The sequence below is a fragment of the Sus scrofa genome, chromosome 9 (genome assembly GCF_054392235.1).
Source record: "Sus scrofa isolate SSC_HxYL_T2T_F1_AM1 chromosome 9, Sscrofa_HxYL_maternal_Yorkshire_Landrace_v2.0, whole genome shotgun sequence".
NCBI lineage: Eukaryota > Metazoa > Chordata > Mammalia > Artiodactyla > Suidae > Sus > Sus scrofa.
Genome location: NC_139391.1, coordinates 83,610,616 through 83,632,200, shown reverse-complemented (window position 1 = coordinate 83,632,200; position 21,585 = coordinate 83,610,616). Strand labels below are relative to the sequence as shown.

The 21,585-nt window shown below is 36.7% G+C and overlaps 1 protein-coding gene across 1 annotated transcript in view; it reads right to left on the bottom strand.

Moving 5' to 3' along the window:
- Positions 1-646: 646 nt before the first annotated feature.
- The window catches only part of NXPH1 (neurexophilin 1), a 310,633-nt gene continuing 289,694 nt past the window's right edge, over positions 647-21,585 (bottom strand). The window contains exon 3 of the mRNA XM_084977103.1: positions 647-4,782. Coding sequence (XP_084833229.1) covers positions 4,021-4,782 — 762 coding nt within the window. The 3' untranslated portion in view covers positions 647-4,020. The remainder of the gene's footprint in view (positions 4,783-21,585) is intronic.

Below are 21,585 nucleotides of genomic sequence, written 5' to 3'. Positions count from 1 at the left end.
TTATCTAGACTTTGTTCACAGAAACAAATTGAAATTAAAACTCTCATGGGATTTCTGTTCTTGACCATCTGAGTAAAAATATAAGTAATTACAAATTTGTTACTTAAAAGTATTTCCAATAGTACTAGATATTAAACAATGATACACTGCAATTTTAAATTGAGAAGGATTGTTTCCCCTATGCTCCCAACCCCTGAAATCATCCTCTGATAGGCCATGGGACTCCTGAGAAAAGCTGACCTACCAATCATTTTTTCAGGATTCAATGCTGAGTGTTAAGGGACTCATTTTTTTTTTTTTTTGACACCTACAAACTAGGTAAAGAACAATCATTTTTATGCAAATTAATGTTTTAAAATGTTTCATTTTTGAATGCATCTAATGATTTTCATTTTACTTAAAATGTAAAGATAAAAATGAATATAATATAGACTGATAATTGAATAATTATCAATAAATGTCAGATGCTAGTACATCAACCAAGTTCCAAAAGTTAATAAACACAGCCATTTGAATTTGCTCCAGGGTAAAACTTGGCATTCAGAGTTGATGGTGGAGATGCAAATTGCTTTTCTGAAGAGCTGTTTATATTGGTTAAGCTGCTTCTTACATGTAAAGCAGTAGGGAAAAGGGAAAAGACAAACACTTTCTCAGGCTTCTCATGATTTTTTTAATCTATTCTGTGCAAAAATATGGCTTACAGTTTATTGCTCAAATGTAGGAACCTGAAGATTCCCAGTCTACAGTTTTAAATTTAACAAGTATTTCAATTACTTTCAGAGTAATCACTTCCAGAAATTTAGTACTGTGCTATTAACAGTTATATCACTTCTACTCATGCAGAGAAATTCTCACAAGAGCCACAAGCCCAAAAATGCCCAACTGAAACCATACCATGACAATTCATTGTTTTTATCATAAATAGATAAACCGGTGACTTGCATCATTATTCTTCCATGAGGCAAGAAGCTGCAATAAACACTTCTTTATAATAACTTCACTTTTACTAAAATATTTCTGAAAATAAAAATAGATGAGGACAAACCCATGTTTGCATCAGATGCTATCTATTTCCACCTTGGAATTTTTTCTATATCCTAGCAAAGGTGTGAAAGTATACTTAAGATTCTAGAAAAAGTGATTTTCTTAGTGTGCCTTAAAGTTTATTTTTTCAAAAAAACAAATGATTTTCTAGCTTAATTAAAACTTAACTAACCAGTTTGCTGAAGCAACAAGTTGGCCTAGCAAAGTTTTTAATCTTTTGAACCTTCATATTCATCTTCCTTCATCTGCTTGCTTGTCTAAAACAGAAGTATGTTGGATACAAATAAATTATTTTTGAGTCAATTTTCTATTTCATCATGGATTTTCTATATTACAGATGAAAAGTTTTGATGACGTAGGAGTTCGGAATATGTGAATAAAGGCCCAGAAAAAGAGTCCTAAAAGCTTATATTTTTAAAAATTGAAATCGTTGTTGGAGATTTGCTAATTTTATTTTTATTTTGTTTTTGTTCTAAAAAAAAACTACAGAAAAATAACTTAACCCATTGAATGTTAATTAGGAGCTGCCTCCTTTATGTTTACAAAACACAAAAGCAATATTCATGAGGACTTTGGAGACCAGGGCGGATGGGGGAAGACCAAAGCATATTTTCATCTCATCTTGCATGTTGGATTATAGGACAGGTTAGACCACATAATGAAAGTCACAGGACACTAATCAAATAATAAAAAAATATATATATTTTTGCCTTCTGACTCATTCCCCTTTTTGCTGAGAGAGAACTAACTCCTAAGTGATCATTTTGGTAAACAAACCCCAGAATAACAAGATTTATCTGTGGAAATTATGTTCTGCACCTGGAACTCATGAAGCTCTTATTGCCAAATGTGTCTGTTCTAACAATAGCTTCTAAGTCCCATGGTAAATTAATTAATATATTGATATTGATATGAATGTCTTTCCAGCTATATAAGAGGATTTTGAGAGGTGAACATTTACCAGAATGTGACTTTGATTGGTAGTTGAAGGCTCTCTTTAGCCAAATCATTGAGTCCATAGTTTATAACTCTGTGGTACTGAGTCCCCTGTAGTCCTTCTATTATTTTCTCTATGAAAGCATACTTATCCCTATGCAGCATGAATGGAAAATGAGAATGAGTGAATGTTCTTAATTCGACTTCTTTGGTTAACCTTTGACACTTTTCATACCCCATCCCCCAATTCATGACTTTAAAAATAGGTTATTACCTTACATATTTCTTCTTCTGTTTATTTTGCTGGGATTGTGTGCAGTAATTATTCGTAAAAAATAAATATCCAAAACATAATGCTATATAGATAAATTGATCCCTTTTGATATACATAAATTGAGCATCAACACCCTCCACTGCTATTATAATTTTCTCAGTTGAGTCATTATGGTAGAATCGGGGAAAGTCAGTCACAATCTTCAGACATCTGTGAGGAAATAAAAATTACATTTTTCTCAACTCCCTGCTAAAGAAAGACACTGTACAGGAAAAATAATCAACCAGCTATAATTAATTTACAAGACCTCAATTATCTCCTTACGTTCATTGATTTTTGGTATTCTTGAACAACTAGCATGACAGAAAACCAAAAATGTGTATAATGCTGAATGCCACAACTGTTTCCCAGGCTTAAGATTGAAACTCCTAAGTTGTTTTGACTGGGCGACTAATAGCAATTTAGATAGTTCTGTACGAATTTAGAGACATGAGATGCAGAACCATGACTATATTTCAGCACATTCTTCTTGTCAGAACCATTTAAATCACCATCTTACACAAGTACATATTGAAACTCAACTTTAAGCATTTTATTTTTATGTACATTTCATTTCGTCCAGAAATAAAATATCTAAATACAGACAGACTGTAATGTTGTATATGTATAGCTTTCAACAATACTTGAGCTGAATAAATGCTTTGTACATTAAGTTTGTCTTTTTAATGGAGTTCACAGCTACACTGATAGAATGGATTCCTCATATCCTTTTTTTTCTTTTTTAACCAATAACAAGCAGAGAGACACGTACAAGTTAATATTAATAAGCAGCTCAAATAACACTTGGTTAAACTATGTACAATACAAACCATTCATACAAATGAAGACTAGGATATTGAATTTGTTACAATATGTGTAGTAAAGATAAGACAGACACTTATAACTTACATGGTGTCTGTCAGGCATTTTCCTTCTTATATAATGATCAGAACTTGTTTTAAGCAGCCTTAGCTGGTCTCGACTTTGCAAAAGTCCAATGATTGGTGATGAAAGCTGTAATCCAGTGTCTGCCCACATGTAAATTCCAAATGTTTGCTCATCTTTACTGAGAACAGGCTCCCTCCACAGAAAAAAGAGCCATCTTGAATCACCTTGAATGTGCCTACTATATGCTGGGAAAAAGTTACTACACGTGTTGTGTTCATAAAATAAAGAATACTGAGTTCTAAAGACACATTTTTTTTTCCATTTTAACAAGCATATACTCCTACAGTAGTATTTACCAGTACAGCTACTCCAAGCAGTAGAAATGCATGAGTGAGGATTATTGATTAGCATGTACTCAAGACTTTAAAGGAGATTTCCACAACAGCAAGTGCTGAAAACCCATCACTGTCTAGTTAATCCTTTCTCTTGATCGTTTATCCTAAACAATTATGAGTCAGACAACGAAAGCCCTCTTGACAGGAATCATGACAGATGCCAGCTGAAATGGGTATGAGGGTGTGTTTGTGTACATCTATGTGTGAGAGCATGTCTTCAGGTGCGGCTGTAGAATCTGGGGTGATTTACAACTATACTGAGAGATGAAGCTGACTGGGCAGAAATTACATCAGGTTGTTTTCCACGAGCGTATTTGCAGCCAGTTGACGAGAGCAGCAGTGTAGACACATTCCAGGAAACAGATGGGACCTTCTTCTTGAGGTAACAGCCCTGTCATATGACCTTGAACTCCTCAGGCTTCAGTCTCACCCCCATGTCCTTCCTCATCCGGAGGGGAAGTAAGGTGTGTCACTGTGGTAGTTGTAGTCAGGGCACACTTTCTGTACTAGTTTATAATCTGTACTATAAAAGGAAATGTAAATACAGATCACCTTAAAGGGCTTGGAGCAGAGCCAGGATACATGACTTTGGGTCTGCTCCTGGTAACAGGTTTTTGAAGGGTCATAGTTGCAGAGTGTGTTCTTGGTAGCCTTGTCAACCTTTTCATATTCAATGCGACAGTTAAAGGACTTGGAATCTTTGGCATCAATCACGGTTTGTTGTGCCAAGTCGAATTCCACTATTTTCGTAGGGGGCACCAAGCTGACAGATACATTCCCTTGACCAGTGGAATTATGCCTGAAATAAACACTAAATGTCCCATTACCATGATCTACAATTTTCCCAGTTATCAATAGGTTTAGCTTCACTGTTTTGATGTTGGAATGAAAATCACCCCATCCAAACATTTTCTTAAACTTGCCCGTCTTAACAATGGGCCTTCGCTTGGCCCTGGGCCGAGGCTCTTGAAGGTCTGTGGAGTTCCTCAGCCAGTCCCAGAGGTCTTGCTCAGAGTAAGGTTCTGGGGTGTCATATCGCAGGTCTAAATCTGTGTCATTTTCTTTGCCACGAAAAGTCTGTGACAGGAGTCGGCTGATAGACAAGTCTTTGCTGCTTTCTGTCCATATGTGCTTTAGTGTGGATTTGCTGCTTCCTGATTTTAGAAGTTCTGACTTTCCACCATTGGTTAAATTGGCACATGTGACCTGGAAATGGAACAGAAAAATGGCATTTACATCACTGTATCTGAGAATACCCAACACAAAGATCCAAGCCCTTTCTCAGAGGAATTAAAGTTCCTTCAGTACCTAGCCAATATTTTTTAAGCTGTGGTAAAATACTACTTCTGTTTTTATATAATGATGGGAGAGAGGAGGTGTAGATGGATAAAAACCACTAACCATGACAGAAAGGCTGTATAAAAACATTGACTTCAAGAAATAGGCCACCTAACATGAATAAAGCAGATTGAATTCAAACATAAATCAAACTAATTATTTCTCAGCACCAAAATCCCAACACTTTAAAAAAAATTTACTAATCATTGTGTTATTTTTATACTTCAAAGTTACCATAAGCTTTAAAACTATATGATTCTCAGAATTACGTCAACTGACATTCTATGGACTTTTGGTAGTCCATGCCACAGTCACATAAGTTTGTTTTGCAAGGAGACTCTAGTGTATTTTATCTGGTCAAAATAAAATAACATGTTTATTATCACCTATTATTGAAAGAAGCATACTGTGTAAGATACAATATTTTTCCATTTAGGGACTTCAAATGTGGCCTAGGTAAAGGACATAAATGAGGACAACTAATACACAAGATTTTATAGATAATTACCAATCTAGAGAAGCAAAAACCACATGTGCAGTGACTGAGAAGTCACTTCAGGCTGGATTATGAGAGTCATAGTCAGAAACTATTCTCCTGGGACCCCTGTCTTCCTTCTTTGGGCAGAATTAGATCTCCAGCTAGCTCAGGATTCAGAGGAACCCTAAATCTGATTGGTTAAACATCTAAATCTGTAATTGCTGAATTATATAAGCACTGGCCTAATCACAGCCCCTATATTTATGTGTAAGTATAGCATATACAATGTCTGCAATAACCTCACTAAACTAAAGTTAGAGCAGTGACTTCTGATCCTGACATGGAGGGTTCAAGGAACACAGCTGAGAATCCACAGGAACCAAACCAGCCAATACAGATAAACCCTTTAAGATGTGGACTGATTATTCTCCAGTAAGGGAGTTGCCCACTGCACATTAAAAAGCCAGGTTTCACAATAAATCTCTATCACTGGGCTCCTCCAGAACCAGTTCTGAGTCCTGGCTCAGATGTGACCCTGACTACCACTCAGCAGCCACATGAACCCTCTAGTCTTCTTCCAAACTACTCTCACAATGAGAGGTCACTCCTGCAGAGCTCTTTTTATTCAGGCCCACCAGGAATTAGAGCTGCAGTGCAGGGACCTCTTTGTAGACTTAGCCATGTAGGCTTCTTGCTAGGATGCAAGCCTGCCCTTAGAATAACCTTTTGCTCACTTATTTGTGCTACGAGGACTCTAAAACAATCCCTGCAGAGTAAGGGCATGAACTTTAGAGCCAGTCACCCTGAGATCTACACTCAGCTCTGCCACTTCCATGCTGTGTGCCCTTGGTCATCTCATTTAACTTCCCTCTGCCTCAGTTTCCTGTATCTATAAAGTGGGAGTAATGATGGTGCCCACTTCACAGGGTTACTGGTAAAGAAAGAATGACCTAAGATATGTTAACTTTAAAACAGCAGCTGGCACATGAGCAGAGCTCAATTAAACTTAGCTATTGTTTATGAAACACAGGCTGATATGTGAGGACAATTAGGGAAAGATGGCCACCAAATGACACATATGGAGGTCTGGCCTGACAGTATCTTTGCTCTTAACTGCATAACCAAATATTTGGAACCTGCATGGGATGGTTCCCCCACGGACAAAGATGCAAGGGGCATTGGCATTCTAAGCTAAAACAAATTCATTTAGTGTTAAGTTTGCCTTTTCAAAAATGCCTTAAGAGTGGCATCCCTGTTGTGGTGGAGTAGGTTAAGAATCCGACTGCAATGGCTCAGGTTGCTGATGAGGCATGAGTTGGATCCCTGGCCCTGTGCAGTGGGTTCAGGGATCCTCCTTTGCTGCTGCCACAGCTTGGATTCAGTCCCTGGCCCTGGAAAGTCCATATGCCCAGGTGTAGCCATTAAAAAAAAAAAAAGAATCCTTAAGATCAATGAGCTCTTTACTGTTAGCTAGTCTCTTTTCTGACCAGTTCAAATTGAGACAATATGAGTGGATGGGACTATTACTATCTGCGAAAAAATACCAGCAGAAGCTGGACTCTTCCCAGTAGTGCTGAGTTTGAGAAACACTGCAAGTTTAGCCCCATGTAAATTCACTGCATTTGAGAGAAAATGAAGTTTCATGATGGGTTTATGCATTCTGAAAAACCAAGACTGAAACACTGACTAGGTTAACACAAAAGCCTGTGAAATATTTTTGGCTGCTAGCCTGGATCCATTTGCCTATGTTATGACCTCAAGATCCTAGGGATGGGATGGGGTCCAGAAAAAATAGGCAGATTATGGTGGGGGTGGACTCACATCTAAGGGAAAAAGACCAGCTTCATATAGGTCACTCTTTGAACTCTTGAACTTCTCACCTACTCAAAATGAATACGCCCTCTTATGTGGAATCAAATATGGCTGTAACATGGGTTGTTGTTGATCTTGGGACAAATATTAGAAATTGAGAAGTCTTTGCTGTCAACTTTCTTTTAGTTCTAGATACTTTCCCTTCACTTCTGTTCAACCCCTGAATTGACCTCTCTCCTTTTTTTCCCTCTGCATCCACTGTTTCCTATTTATAGATTCTGTTTGTGCCAAAACATAATTCCAAAAATGGATCACACTCAAGCTGTATGTTACTGATAATAGCAAAATAGTCACTTTTTAAAAATTCATTTTGTTTTTTAAACAAGAACAAAACATTGAATCTTACAGGAATGGAATTGAGAGGAAAATATTCTTTGGAAAGGGGGATGATGCATAGAAATGTGTACATTTTCTCAAGGAAAGATCCTGAAGTTTCCCACCTATCCTCTCTATCTGATAATAAAGGCAGTCCTCTCTGGGGCTATTTTTCTCTAATATCAAAACTGTAAACCTGTGTAGTTCCTTAGTAATGTTATATCATAAAATTAGAAAATTACTAGAAACAACTAAAGTTTTCCTACTAATTCACTGAAAGAAATGCATTTAAAAATATACTACTAACCTATAACAGAGTAGATATAATATAAAATTTATAACAAACATTAATTGATAAAAGTAGTGCAGATCTGGACTTCCAGTCATGGTACAGTGGAAACGAATCCAACTAGGAACCATAAGATTGCATGTTCGATCTCTGGCCTTGCTCAGTGGGTTAAGAACCTGGCGTTGCCATGAGGTGTGGTGTAGGTTGAAGACGCAGCTCGGATCCTGCATTGCTGTGGCTATGGCATAGACTGGCAGCTGTAGCTCCAACTGGACCTCTAGCCTCGGAATCTCCATATGCCACGGGTGAAGCCCTAAAAAAAAAAAAGTAGTGCAGATCTTTTAATTTTGGAGTTTATTTTTGTCTGTGTATTTGCTTGTTTTGTTTCAATGAAATCTAATTGATTGGTCAAACATTGAAATCTCTACTTGCCTAATTATATAAGCATTATTCTTATGGCAGCTTCTATATTTATCCTTATTATAAAAGAAATAAATACATATTCTACTCTCTGGAGTTATATAGATAATTTCCCATTCATTGGGTGGCAAAAAGAATAAACACAAGCTTCCATTTAACAGCTTGGTAACAGCTTGTTACTTGTATCTCAGCATCAACACAGTTGATCAAGAAGAGGGGCTGTACGAGATGCATCTATGGTGCACTGGGTCATGAATCAGTAATAAAATTGTCCCAAAGAAGAAGTAAAAAGGGACTTATTGTGAATTTACCAGCAGCATATAAGTAGTTAAGGAAAAAAAAATGGGAAGTGGGTTCAAGAAGAACCACTCTATCAAGAGGATGCAAAGATTCTGACAGCAGAGCAACCTCTGGTTTTCATGTAGAATAGAAATTTACTTCTAAATTACACTCTCCACAGCTGTAGTGATTAGGAGTGTAAGTTCTAGAGCAAGACACCCTGAATCCCAATCCTGGCTGTGATTCTTCACAGTTGTATGATGTGGGCAAGCTGCTTAGCTTTTTCACACTTCTGGTTTGTTTTTTTGTTTTTGTTTTGTTTTGTTTTGTTTTGTTTTCTTCTAGACAGTAGGAGAATAATATCCCTTTCCCTCAGAGGGCTCTTTTGAGAATTAAACAGGACATTCAATTTAAAGCACTAAAGGACAGCACCTGGATATAAAGCATATTCCACATTAGTATTTCTAACTATTATCATTCTCAAATGTTTTACCTCTGAATTCCACTGGGTAATATTTAATGTAAATGAAAAATTTACAATAGGATTTGAGAGCAAAGTTATCTTTATATGACAACCCCCTTTTACAAAAACCTAAAGCAAACAATTTAAATATATTGGAAGCACTGCTATGACAGCCCCCAAACCTGGCAAGTTGAATAGACAGTAAAACTCAGGTTGACGAAAAGTAAGCTATGTTCCGCTATTAAGCTATTCAACTACCAAATGCAATATAATCATTTGCCCCCACTGCTGTGATGGGATAGAGTTTCACTGGTGCCAGTAGTCAATAAACCTCTTTGGAACATTTCAGTTTGGGTACAAAATCAAAGCCGGTTGTAGTCTTCAACACTGCTTTGAATATTCTTCTTCTCTCTTCCCTTCCTTTTTATTTAAGTTAGGAAAGGAACAGGGCAATGTCTAAAAGAGAATATCTGTCATGAAAAACCAGGAAGGGTCTTTAGGAAAGTTCCCAGATATGTTCAGGATACACAACACTGATTCATTTCATTCATTCAGTAACTATATAGTGAGATTCTGCTAGTAACAAGTTAACTAATAGGAATACAAAGGTAAATGAGATAAGGTCCTTGCCCTCAAAATGTTCACAATCTAATGGTGAAATCAGTTAAGCAAGTGTGATGTAACCAACTCTATGTACAATATTCTTGGAGTCATAGTCGAAGTTAAAAGGTAAAAAAAATATATAATAGAGGAGATGATCCTCAGATCTGGGAGATTTAAAAAAAAAAAAAAGAGAGAGGGGGAGTTAGGGCTTCAACAGACAGTGTACGGGCCAAAGAAGTTCTTGTAAGCATAAGGAACATACTATGCAGAAGTAAAAACTAAGAAGGAACGTGTCAAATGTGAAAATGGAAAATAATTCCTTACTTCTGAACTTAACAGGGAGGATAAACAGAGTGGCAAGAGGTGGGTAGAACCTGAAGAGGGCAGACTAGCATCAATGTGTGAAGGTTCTAGGGTCAAATGTGAAGATACCTAAACTTAATCTTAGGGATAATGAGGAATTGCTAAATTTTGTCCTGTTTTGCTTTCAAGTAGGTCATCCTGGCTCCATAAGAATCCAGTGATTGGACACTGAAAGGTGGATTAGTAGGGGAGTACTTGAGGGAATAATTAAATAATTAATTGCAATATTTCATTTGAGAAAGTAAATGAGCCTGAACCAAGGCAGTGGCAGGAAAAAAAAAGAGAAAGAGAAAATGGATATAAAATATATTTCAGAGGTAGGACTAACTCAACTTGATGATTTATTGGCTAAGCAGGAACATGAAAAAGTTGAGAATTAATGTTTGCTTACCTCTGTTAGGAATACAAAAATAACAACTTAGATGGAAAATGAAATTAAATCTCTGCGGGACTTTGGAGGTCAAAGTGACTGCAAGTCATTCCGATGATGTTATCCAAAGAAAGTTAGCAACATGGGTATGAATGTCTGGAGAAATGAGGAGGATAGTGATGTTGATTTTGTAGAATGAGTAGGTAATACTATGAGGCCAGAGCATGGTGATACAGGAGAAGGCCGGTGACAATAGCTAAGATACTTCAATGCTGTAAGGACTGGCAGAGGTGAAGCCAGACTAGGTAGACAAAAAAAGAGAAGATATTAGAAAGAAAATAATACTGTGTAAACCACGGAAAGGTGGTGGGAGGAAAGGCAGGCATGGATAAGATTCAAATTCCAAGTAGAAGTCAAAAAAAAGTATAAACACTTGAAAAGAAGCCCCTTAACTTTTGAATTTACTACTAAGGACCTTCTTTAAGCTAGTTTGAGTAGGGGCAAAGAGATGATTCAAGATGAGAAAGAAGAGCAACTAGCCTAATACATCTACTCTTGGATGCAATCAGGAATCCTTGGCTTTCTCACTCTACCGTATTGCTTTACATCTTAAGAACTGTCATTTTGAAACACATAAAAACTGAAATAGGTCCTGAGCCTTACTAAATAAATAATATCATTAAAAAAGAAAACCTTACACTCAGAACACCTTCTGTCATTGATTTTAAAAACAGAATAAAAGGGTTTCTTTTTAAAAGTTACCTAAAGATCCTTTCATGCCTGTAAATCTGACTGATAATGGAAGTGATGAAGATTATGGCATAAGATGCCTCTGAAAGAAAAACCTGAAAACCTCTAATTAACTCAATTCCCAAAAGGCAAAGCATTGTGAAATTTTTTCTACAAAAAGTAATTTTTCCTGTAATAGCGAAAACACTGAATATACTTCCTAACTGAATATAATTTTCCAAAAGTGGCCAGTGCCCATTCCAAAGAAGCCAGCTCACTAGTCCAATGATACCATTTCCACAAATTATGTATATTGTTTGCCTGATTGTTTTACAAATGAAGAGAATTATAACAATTCTTAACATGATTACACATATGCATGTTAAAGTATATGTTTATTTTGAGAACATTCAAAAATAGATGCAAAGAGGTGTCATGTCCTTCAACCGTAAACAAAGATAGAACTTGGATCTAATATGAAGGGAGATGTCTGGGGCAGAACCTTGTTGGGGGGTGGGGGTAGGGAGTCATCACAGTGGTTCTGGTTGCTGTTATGAAGCACGTTTGATCCCTGGCCTGGGAAATTCCACATACTATGGGTGCAGCCAAAAGAAAGAAAGAGAGAGAGAGGCGGGAAGGAAGGAATGAAGGAAGGAAGAAGGACGGACGGACAGACAGAAAGGGAGAGATCTGGTCCTCGAGGCCATGCTTTCTCATTGCTTTCTATAATATCTTTTCATTATAGGCTTACAATCATAATGTCAATATATTATCTTTTAAAATATTATTGAAAGACATCACCTTTGGAAAATAAACCACTCCTCATGTTCATTGCCACCTCAACGATACTCCCGGACTTATGAGATTTTATATGAACATTTCCCTCTTTTACATGTACATCTCCAACTAGAGGTGTCTCCAGATACCTGTGTATCTCTTTTTATAAAAGAGCAATAAGATGCCTTTAAATTTCTACAAACCTGCACATTTACTGTTGATTTATTACTGTTCAATGTAAATAATCTCAAAATTACTTTGAAAATCGTGTTTACTTCATCAACTATATGAATACTTAAGCCAAACAAAAATTTTAGACAACCTGATGCTTAAGCAATATCTCTCATCAGTGAATAACTAATCAACAAAATGGTTTTGCTCTGTGATTATAACTTCATTTTGGCAGTTTTATAATTTGCTATGTTGAATATATGTTGCATACTATTAACTGCTATTGGTTAAGGGCACACTCTATTCCAAGCATTGTAAATAGCATTTTACATATGGCATTGCATTTTATTTAAACCACACACACACATTCATTCACTCATTTACACACAAACTTTTAATGTCAATAGTTACTTTCAGTTTACAGATGGAGATTCAGAGGCCCAAAAAGAACTTGTCCATGATTACTGCTGGTAAATAAAAAAGCTACTGCTTAGTTACTCTATGAGGTATGTCTTTTATTTTTAAAATCATTTTAATCATGCAATTGTATTTTAATATATGCTTATCACATCATTTAAACATTAGAGGAGAATTCCTGTTGTGGCTCAGCAGTAGGAAACCAACGAGCAACAATGAGGACAGGGTTTGATTCCTGGCCTCACTCAGTGAGTGAAGGATCCGGCCTTGCCGTGAGCTGCAGTGTAGCTTGCAGAATCGGCTTGGATCTGGTGTTGCTGTAGCTGTAGTGTAGGCTGGCAGATATAGCTCCAATTTGACGCCTAGTCTGGGAACTTCCACACGCTGAGGGTGTGAACCTAAAAAAGCAAAAAATGGAAATTTTTTTTTTTTGTCTTTTTGCCTTTTCTAGGGCTGCACCTATGGCATATGGAGGTTCCCAGGCTAGGGGTCTAATTGGAGCTGTAGCCGTCGGCCTGAGCCAGAGCCACAGTAACGTGGGGATCGGAGCCACGTCTGCAACCTACACCACAGCTCTTGGCAATGCCAGATCCTTAACCCACTGAGTGAGGCCAGGGATGGAACCCACAACCTCATGGTTCCCAGTTGGATTCGTTAACCACTGAGCCACGATGGGAACTCCTGAAAATTTTTTAAAAATTAAAAAATTTAAACTATAGTATTTATGAAGTAAAAAGTAAAAACCTGTATTATCAACTCCTGCTCCCTTACAACCCCACCTCTCTCTTCAAAGGAAAAACCTCAAATTTTTGGTGTATATTGTTCCTAAATATTTTCACTATTTTTCATATGTAAATAGTTTACATAGTGCCATATTTTATGAATTGCATTTTATATTTTTCCAATCAACAAAATATCTTATAGATGCATACCTTTTAGCACACCCAGGTACATCATCTTTATTAAATGGGAAATAGAGTTCTAAAATATGAATGTATCATACCTCTACTTTTTATGTACATTTTGTGGTACATCCTTAATCATTACATTGTTTCACGGCCAGGTTACCTAGAGTTATTCTTTCAGCCTGATTCCACTGTTTTTTTCTGTTCATTGCTGTTTCATATACTTCACTCTGCCCTCTCTTGAGTTGGATTTTCATTTTTATGGTTGTAGAGATTTGTGTGATTCTTTAAAAAGAGCTCATAAGGGATAAATTATCTGAGTTGTCCATGCTAAAATCGTCTTTACTGGCCACAGCCTTACACTAGGCAGAATAGTCATTCACTTTGTTCTATTTTATTTTTCTCTCTCCAAAAATTTTAGGATTTTTTTCTATTTCAGCAATTGTAAAAATCTCATAAGGTAGGCTACATAGGCTCATACTTTCTCCAGCCCCCTTCTGAATGAGTTTATGGGAAAGCATGCAGATATTTTTAGGTAGGTCAAGCTCTTTTTCACAAAGTTCCCCCAGGAGGCCTATAACCTCTATGAGGGATGTTCTTTGTGTATTATGCCTTTATGTAACTTGGTGGGGGGAAGGAGGACCTAGCATAGAGCAAGCACTCAGTAAATTGCATATATGTTTTATACTCTTACTTACATCGTTTTCAATAGTGAAGGCTCATTGATTCTTTAGCCACAACTAAGATTTTGGTAGAACATGTGGCCCATAGAGACTTCTCTTACAAGTTTAGAGCCTTCATTTCATTGTCAGTACTTGGCGTGCCTATATTATATAGGATAAGCCAAAGGAAATGGGTTAGTATTTTAATACATCAAAAATATATCATTTCCTTCTGCTACACAGCAGTGCTCCACTAGTAGCAGTGCTGCTGCACTAACAGTAGAAAAGCAGAAAAGGAACTCCATGTAGCTCCCTTCACCTGGTAGTTGCTGGAGGCTGTGTTGCATAGAAACTAAGAAAATGGGCTTTGCAGTTAGAGATTACAAGGCTAAATCCCAAATCTGCTATTATCAGCAATGACCCCTTAGGGCCACTTTTTTCTCAATTATAAAAACAGAGATGATACCTTACCCACTGGGTTTTCATGAAGATAAAAGATTTCATACGTGGCACAAATAAAAATATGGAAAATAGTATGAGTTGAACACTTGAGAGCTATCATGCTTAACCTGGTAATGAAACTCTAATGAAAAGGAAAATAAGGCTTTCAAGATGCACACTGCTATTCTGTCTTCTGAATGGAGACATTACATGCACTCAAATGGTCCAAACAAACAGAAATGGAAATCAGCAGAATTGTAACAACACTGTGGTCATCTTTAACAGTAGGTGGTGGTAGGGGACCACTTGGATTATGTTACAGTTTCATATTGGAAAATGTAAGCAATAATTTATCTTTGACATACCAATTTCAAGAGAATACATTCTTATTCGTATGGATACTCCATGTCAGCCTTAGGTACTAGAAACATGGTATGTTCCCATCAGTTTAAAGAAATGGCTAAGAATTTGAGATATGTTACTCCATGAGCTCTCTCAATCCCATGCAGGATGGGTCACTTCTAACACAGGACACCAACTCACCCCTATGGTTATTGTATTAGATGCTGGTTCTGAGTCATGGGTAATTGAGTGCCTTGCAAGTTTGTGTAACTATTCAAATTAGTTTTCCCTTTGATTCTTTTTCCTTAGGTTCTCTCGTGAAAATTATCTTGAAAATGTGTTTGGTTCTTTAACCACAGGGGAAAAGCATGCCTTGTGAAAAGCCATGAACTATTGCTTTTGCTGCTGAGAAAAAGATTTTTTCATCCTATGAAAATAGTGCCTCTTCCCTCATGCTCACTTTATAAACATATAAATATGTATATGTTTAGACAGATAGACATTAGCATTGATGAAAAATTAAAAATTATTTTCTACATACCCCACTTAACCCATTCTCTCAAACCATAATTACAGTTACCTTATGCAGGTCTGCATAGCAAAAGCTGCTTCTCTTTTTAGTATTTTACATTATTTCCATTTAAAATGTATAAGGAATATCCCATATGAGCACCCCTGGGTACTTGTTATAATATAGTGAACAAAACATTTAAAATAACCTGTTGAAAAGCTATTTCTTGGCTGAAACAAAGCCACTGCAGCATTATTTTTTCATTACTCATGAGGAAATTTTAATTTGTCAGTAAATCCTGATGTCTTTAAGGAAAAGACAAATGTTGCATATGTAGAACTAGCTGGGTTAGATGCAGAGTCTATCTTTCTTTCTTTTTTTTTTTTTTTTAAGGCCACACTAGTGGCATATGGAAGTTCACAGACTAGGGGTCTAATCAGAGCTGTAGCCACCGGCCTATGCCACAGCTACAGCAACACTGGATCCAAGCCGCATCTGTGACCTACTCCACAGCTCAAGGTAACACCGGATCCTTAACCCACTGAGTGAGGTCAGGGATCTAACCCCTGTCCTCATGAATACTATTCGGGTTCGTTAACCACTGAGTGATCCCAGAAACCCCAGATCCAGAGTCTTTCTATCAAAATTGGAGACCAATATGAGTGATTTCCATAATAAAGCTTATTATGTGGAGGCTTGTGAAAGCATAGCTTCTTAAAGTCAAGCAAAGTACATGCCTATCTAGAACAGACCAAATGAGGACGGTTTGACTCACCTTCTAATCCTATTTCCAGAAACTATACATACATATGTTCTTATACACAGTAACGGCATATGAGAACATACTGAGTAGTAATTAATCATTCATTGTAGCCAACAGAAGCTCAGATTCCCAAGGAAATAATAACTTGATATTTTTGAGACATATGCCTCAATACCCTCTGATTATCCAGAGATTGATCTGGAAACTTTCCAATAGACAGAGGAAAGAGTCTATAAATGAAGTGATAAAGAGTAGTTTCAAGGGAATATCATCCACGTGTCCTTTAGATCCTGGATTCATTCAAAAATCCTCCTATGACCTCTTTCTTATCAGGCTGTAGTGCATCAACATCACTCAGTTCTTCTCAGGTGAAAAGTGGACAAAGCAGACAGTCAACCCAGGACTATAAAAAGCAGCAAAGATCCTGGAAATACGGTCTCTTCGAACTCCTGCAAAAGTCCTATAAATTGAGAATCTCCAACTTCTTCAACAAATCCAGTGTTCTGAGAAGAGTCAAAATCCAGAAAAAGAATAGACCCCTCACTACTTCATCAAAGATCGGCAATGCTGGAGTTAGGTAAAACCTTTTTACAATGAGTCAATAAATGTCTTTGGATGATGCCTTGTCCTGGGCAAGACATGATAAAGCCTGTCTAACCTAGAGCACCAGGCCCCACAAAGGGTCTGAGGCACAGCTCAGGGAAGACACATCTCATGCACTAAGGGAACTTCAAAGGCCACCATGGCTATGGGGAAACTTTTTCCTTGAAAACTCTTAAACCAACCTGTCCTTTTCTAAAGCCTCTCCAATAGGATCAGCATCCATTCCTTAACATTTGTTTCTTCTTTGCAAGATTCCTAGTACTGGGTAAACACACTCTGTCTTCCACAGACCTCTTATTTAGTTACTGCCAACTTTGGAACCCGATGCACCTGTTGTCCAAAAGCCTGGGCTACATTTCACGTTGGTCTTTCCTTACCCTTTCCCCTTATTTCCATTTTTTTAAAGCATGACATGTAGAATCTCATACCAAAGAACCAAGTGCTGAGGGAAAAGGATGCTTAGGCAGAGTGATCTCATAAACAGGGGAAAATATGGCCTCTGTATTTAGGTGCTGTGACTTTAATCAGATGTAAAATTGAGTTGTATGCCTAGATTCCAAAGAAGAAAAGAACTTGGCTTTTTTTGTTACCAAGGAAATTAAATGGACATTTTCACTAAACAAAAGAAGGATATTCACCCAAAGACTGTGTGATAAGAGGAGATGAGTCACAGAGAGAATAGAGCAAACAGAGAGCAAAAGAGGCTGAGGATGCTGTACGAGAAGTCACAATTGAAAGGCTGGGTGAAAATATGTGTTCAAGTAGACTTCTGAGATCCCCTTGACCTTTAAAGTACTTTAAAATGAATTATCACAGCATTAGTGTGAACTGCTCTGAACACTGTGGAGAGATAGTAACACAGGAGAATTGAAAGAAAGACAGGCTGTTAGAACAGAATTTCCTCCCCTCGGTATGCTCCCACACTTATTTCCAAACTCTGAGAGGGAGTTTAATTACCCTTTCCAAAAGAGCTGGGTAACACTCCAGCTGCCACTAGAGGGCATAGCTAGGACATCCGACAGCTGTCTCTATTCCTGATGATGAAGTCAAACAGAAGTGTGTCATTAAGGGTCCCAGAACTCTTTGAAAAAAGAAGATGGACCAGGAAACTTCGTGGTACCTGCTGACTGATGCAGCCCCTAGGAGCCACATTTTCTATGAGCTGCAGAGACCAGGAAGGAGCTACTGTTGCTCAAGGAACTATCACAGAGGTCATCACCAACTAAAGAATCTGTTGTAAAATTTTGATTCCTCATAGACGGTATGTTTAAGATTTAGGTATTTATTTATTTGGAAAATAGTCTAGGTCACTGCAACATATTTCTACATCTCCAGTTGTATTTTGCTACTCTTCCCTTTGGCCTCAGAGTTCAGATCACATCAGACTCTTTTTAATGTATTCTCTTTCTTCCACCTTTGGGAGCCTTGCATAGGATACTTCTCCATCCTGGCATCCTTTCTACCCATTCTCATTTGCTTAGTTAACTCCTACTCATCCCCTAGCCCAACCTAAACTTCATGTCCACAGGAATGGTTGATTGTCTCTGAGCACCTTATACTATTTGTTGATGGAAGTAGCACTATTTTATTTCTTTTTCTTTCCCTCTCTTCTTTCTTTCCTTTCTTTCTTTCTTTCTTTCTTTCTTTCTTTCTTTCTTTCTTTCTTTCTTTCTTTCTTTCTTTCTTTCTTTCTTCCTTCCTTCCTTCCTTCCTTCCTTCCTTCCTTCCTTCTTTCCCTGAACTATTATCTCTGTGGAAGTGGCGGGGATAGTCATAAAATTCCTTTGTCACTATCACTACACTTATAAAATGCCAGGTTCCAAGTAGCTTCTCTACAAATATTGGCTGAATGAATAAGTGCATGTTTGAATGGAGTGCCTGCCCACACATAATGCTATTCCTTTACAGATGAGCTTGCCCCATAACAGATGAACAGTTCATTTTTTGGCATAGATAAACATGTTTATATTGTAAGGCTTTTTGCAATTCCATAAACATCCACAGTGATGCAAGAGAAAAGGTGGTAATTTTCTAGGAAAATACAAGTGAGCGGATGCTACAGGTCATTATAATTGGTCAGGAATGTTACATCAAAAATCTTCAAATAAATGTATTTTCATTTAAATCAAAGTGAGAAGTAAATAAGAACAAAAATGCATAAACGAACATAACTGTATTTTGGAGGTTTTACAGATATCAGAAAATTTAATAAAACAATGAGTGTGGTCTCTTAGGTGGCAGAAAAGTTAATTCCATCTTCTGGATTTTCTCTCGTGAATTCCCATAAAATTAATGCTAAGACAGTAATGAAAGAAAATGCTTATGGGATCCTAAGAGCTGTAGTTTCTTCAACAAGAGTCTGGCAAACTTTCTAGGGGCATTTTCTTTGCATTATTCAAGTGGACACTTGTATTGACAAATAATAATTGCTTTGAAACAAGCAGTTAGGCATGTGGTAGGCTATTTCTTTGCAGAAATGCCCATTTGCTTGGAAAATGCAATAGGGTTTTATAAATGTGAAGCAATACAACCAGTTTTATGTATGTGTTTACAAAGGCTCAAATTGAGCTGTAAAAATGTTCGTTACCAGTACAAATTAAACTGTTTTTAAAAATATGAGTCTTAAAGGCATTTTTGGCTTTAGAATTGATAGAGTATAAATAAACACAGTATTACTGTGACATTTCTGCTTTATGTATCACATTCTATATCACTAAAATCCATGTTTGTTGAGAGTTAGAATCACAAAACATCTGAAGCTGAAAGGGTCCTTGAAAATTATTTCATAACTTAGGAAGTTGAGTTCCATAGAGCTAAGTAACTCAGCTAAAGTTCTCAAGGTGGTTAGGAACAGGTTTATAACTACAATGAGCGTTTCCTGGTATCTAATTCCCCTCTTCTTGAGTTCCAAAATTTCCTTTTGTTGAGAACTGGTACCTCACATTGCCTTCAGAGTTTACTGAAGCTGAAAATCAAGATGTCAACTTCAAAATAAGAAACTGACTTATTTTTGCTCTTAAGTTTGTGGAAGGAAGGGATACTATGGAATTTGACATCATTTGTTAACCCTAAAACAAAGAGGCACTAACCCAGCACATCTCAATTAGAGTTTGGGGTCCCCTGGATTGACTGTGTGCACAAACCTATGCTCAGACTTTCTGAAGCTTAAGTCTGAACAGCCACTGCTCTGAGGGAAGAGAGAATAAAAATGAAAACATTGTCAGAGGTTTCCAGTTATGCAAGTGGCAAGACAAAGGGAATTTTTCTTTAATCTCTGAAAGAAAAAAAAGCTTTGTTTCCAAAAATCTTATTAGTTCCTATTTTCAGAAGACATTTTTAAAAAGGCAAATTTAAGCATAAGTTTGTCAGATTCTCTTGTCTATAAGTCCATCAGCAAGCATTTGTTAGGTAACTATGATTTTTTAAATTTTTAAAAATTAATCTCAGGGAAGTCATTGCACTCAATTTAAATCCATTTATCTGTTCATTGTAGATAACCTACATCACACTTTATACTCTCTAATAGATAAAGATCCTACTATTTTGGAGCTGCCCTCCTCCTATGAACCTTGAAAGTCTGTGATTCTCAACAGAGAGTACTAAAGCGAAGCCAGGGTAATGTGAGCTGTAATATATCCTGAGGATTGGCGGGGGTGTGTGTATGTGTGGGATGTATATGGTATTAAAAGCTTATCACACGTTATTTTATGCTCTCTCTCTTTCATTCACATATATGTACATGTTTATATATATACATATATATATTTGTATGTTTCTGAGCCATTTTCAGAGAAAGTTGGTGACATCATACCCATTTACTTAAAGTTCTAAAGCAATTCCTAAGAAAAATTACATGTTCTTATATTAGCATAGCTATCAAAATCAAGAAATTTAAACTTGATACTTTAATAATTTAATCTATAGTCAATATCAAATTGTCCCAACAATTAGTAAGTGTGTAAACACTAATTTTTCTGATCCAGTCCCATGACATCCATTACATTTAATTGTTATGACCCTTCAGTAGCCTTTCTTTCTATTTCTTATTCTTTACCTTTTTGTAAAATATAAAGATTATAGGCTACTTTGTAAAATGTTACTCTGTTTGAGTTCAGGCACTCCAAGTCACTTTATAATAAAGTTGTAGAGCCTCCAACTGACAAAGATGATAGTGGAGAAAAAGTTTTCCTTGATTTGAGGGAGAAGGAAGCAATGCTTTGAGTAGTTGCAGAGAGAATAATATTATTGTACTGTGCTAAATCATAGACTGTTAAGTCATTTAGACTATTTAATATAATTTTACAGATAATTAATTTGCATTATGTGTAATTGTTTTACTATTTTTTATAATAAACTCATTTAATTTTGTCATTTTATGGCTCTTTCATCTCACATTTGGTTTAAATGAAGCTAATATTTAAAGAAAATCTGTTTCCTGAATTAACTAGTCCATCTGAGGCTGCCATTCTTTTGTTTAATTCAGAAGAATTTTAAAAGTAATATTTCCTAGTGTTTCTTTTTCCATAATATAGTAATATACTATGTGAGTAGACTGAACTCTGACAACCTTCCTGGGATGTAGATACCAATACCCCAATGTTTAAATGAAGGAAACTAGGACCTTCTGGCAAAGAGACCTATTTAGAATCACACATTCAGGAAGCAACATTCAGGTTGTGAATCAAAATCCCTGGCTTGTTTTGCTGTTACCACAATGGTACTATCTATTGCTATTCAATAAGAGTAAGCATAATGACCCAGTTCCTTGAGTGGGCATGACCCAGTTAACCTTGACCAAGTAGAAGTATCCTCATTCTTCAACCCTGGATATAGAACTTGAAGTTCAAGTGTAATCTGAATCATCATTTCCCCAAAAGAGCTAACTAGCATATCACTGG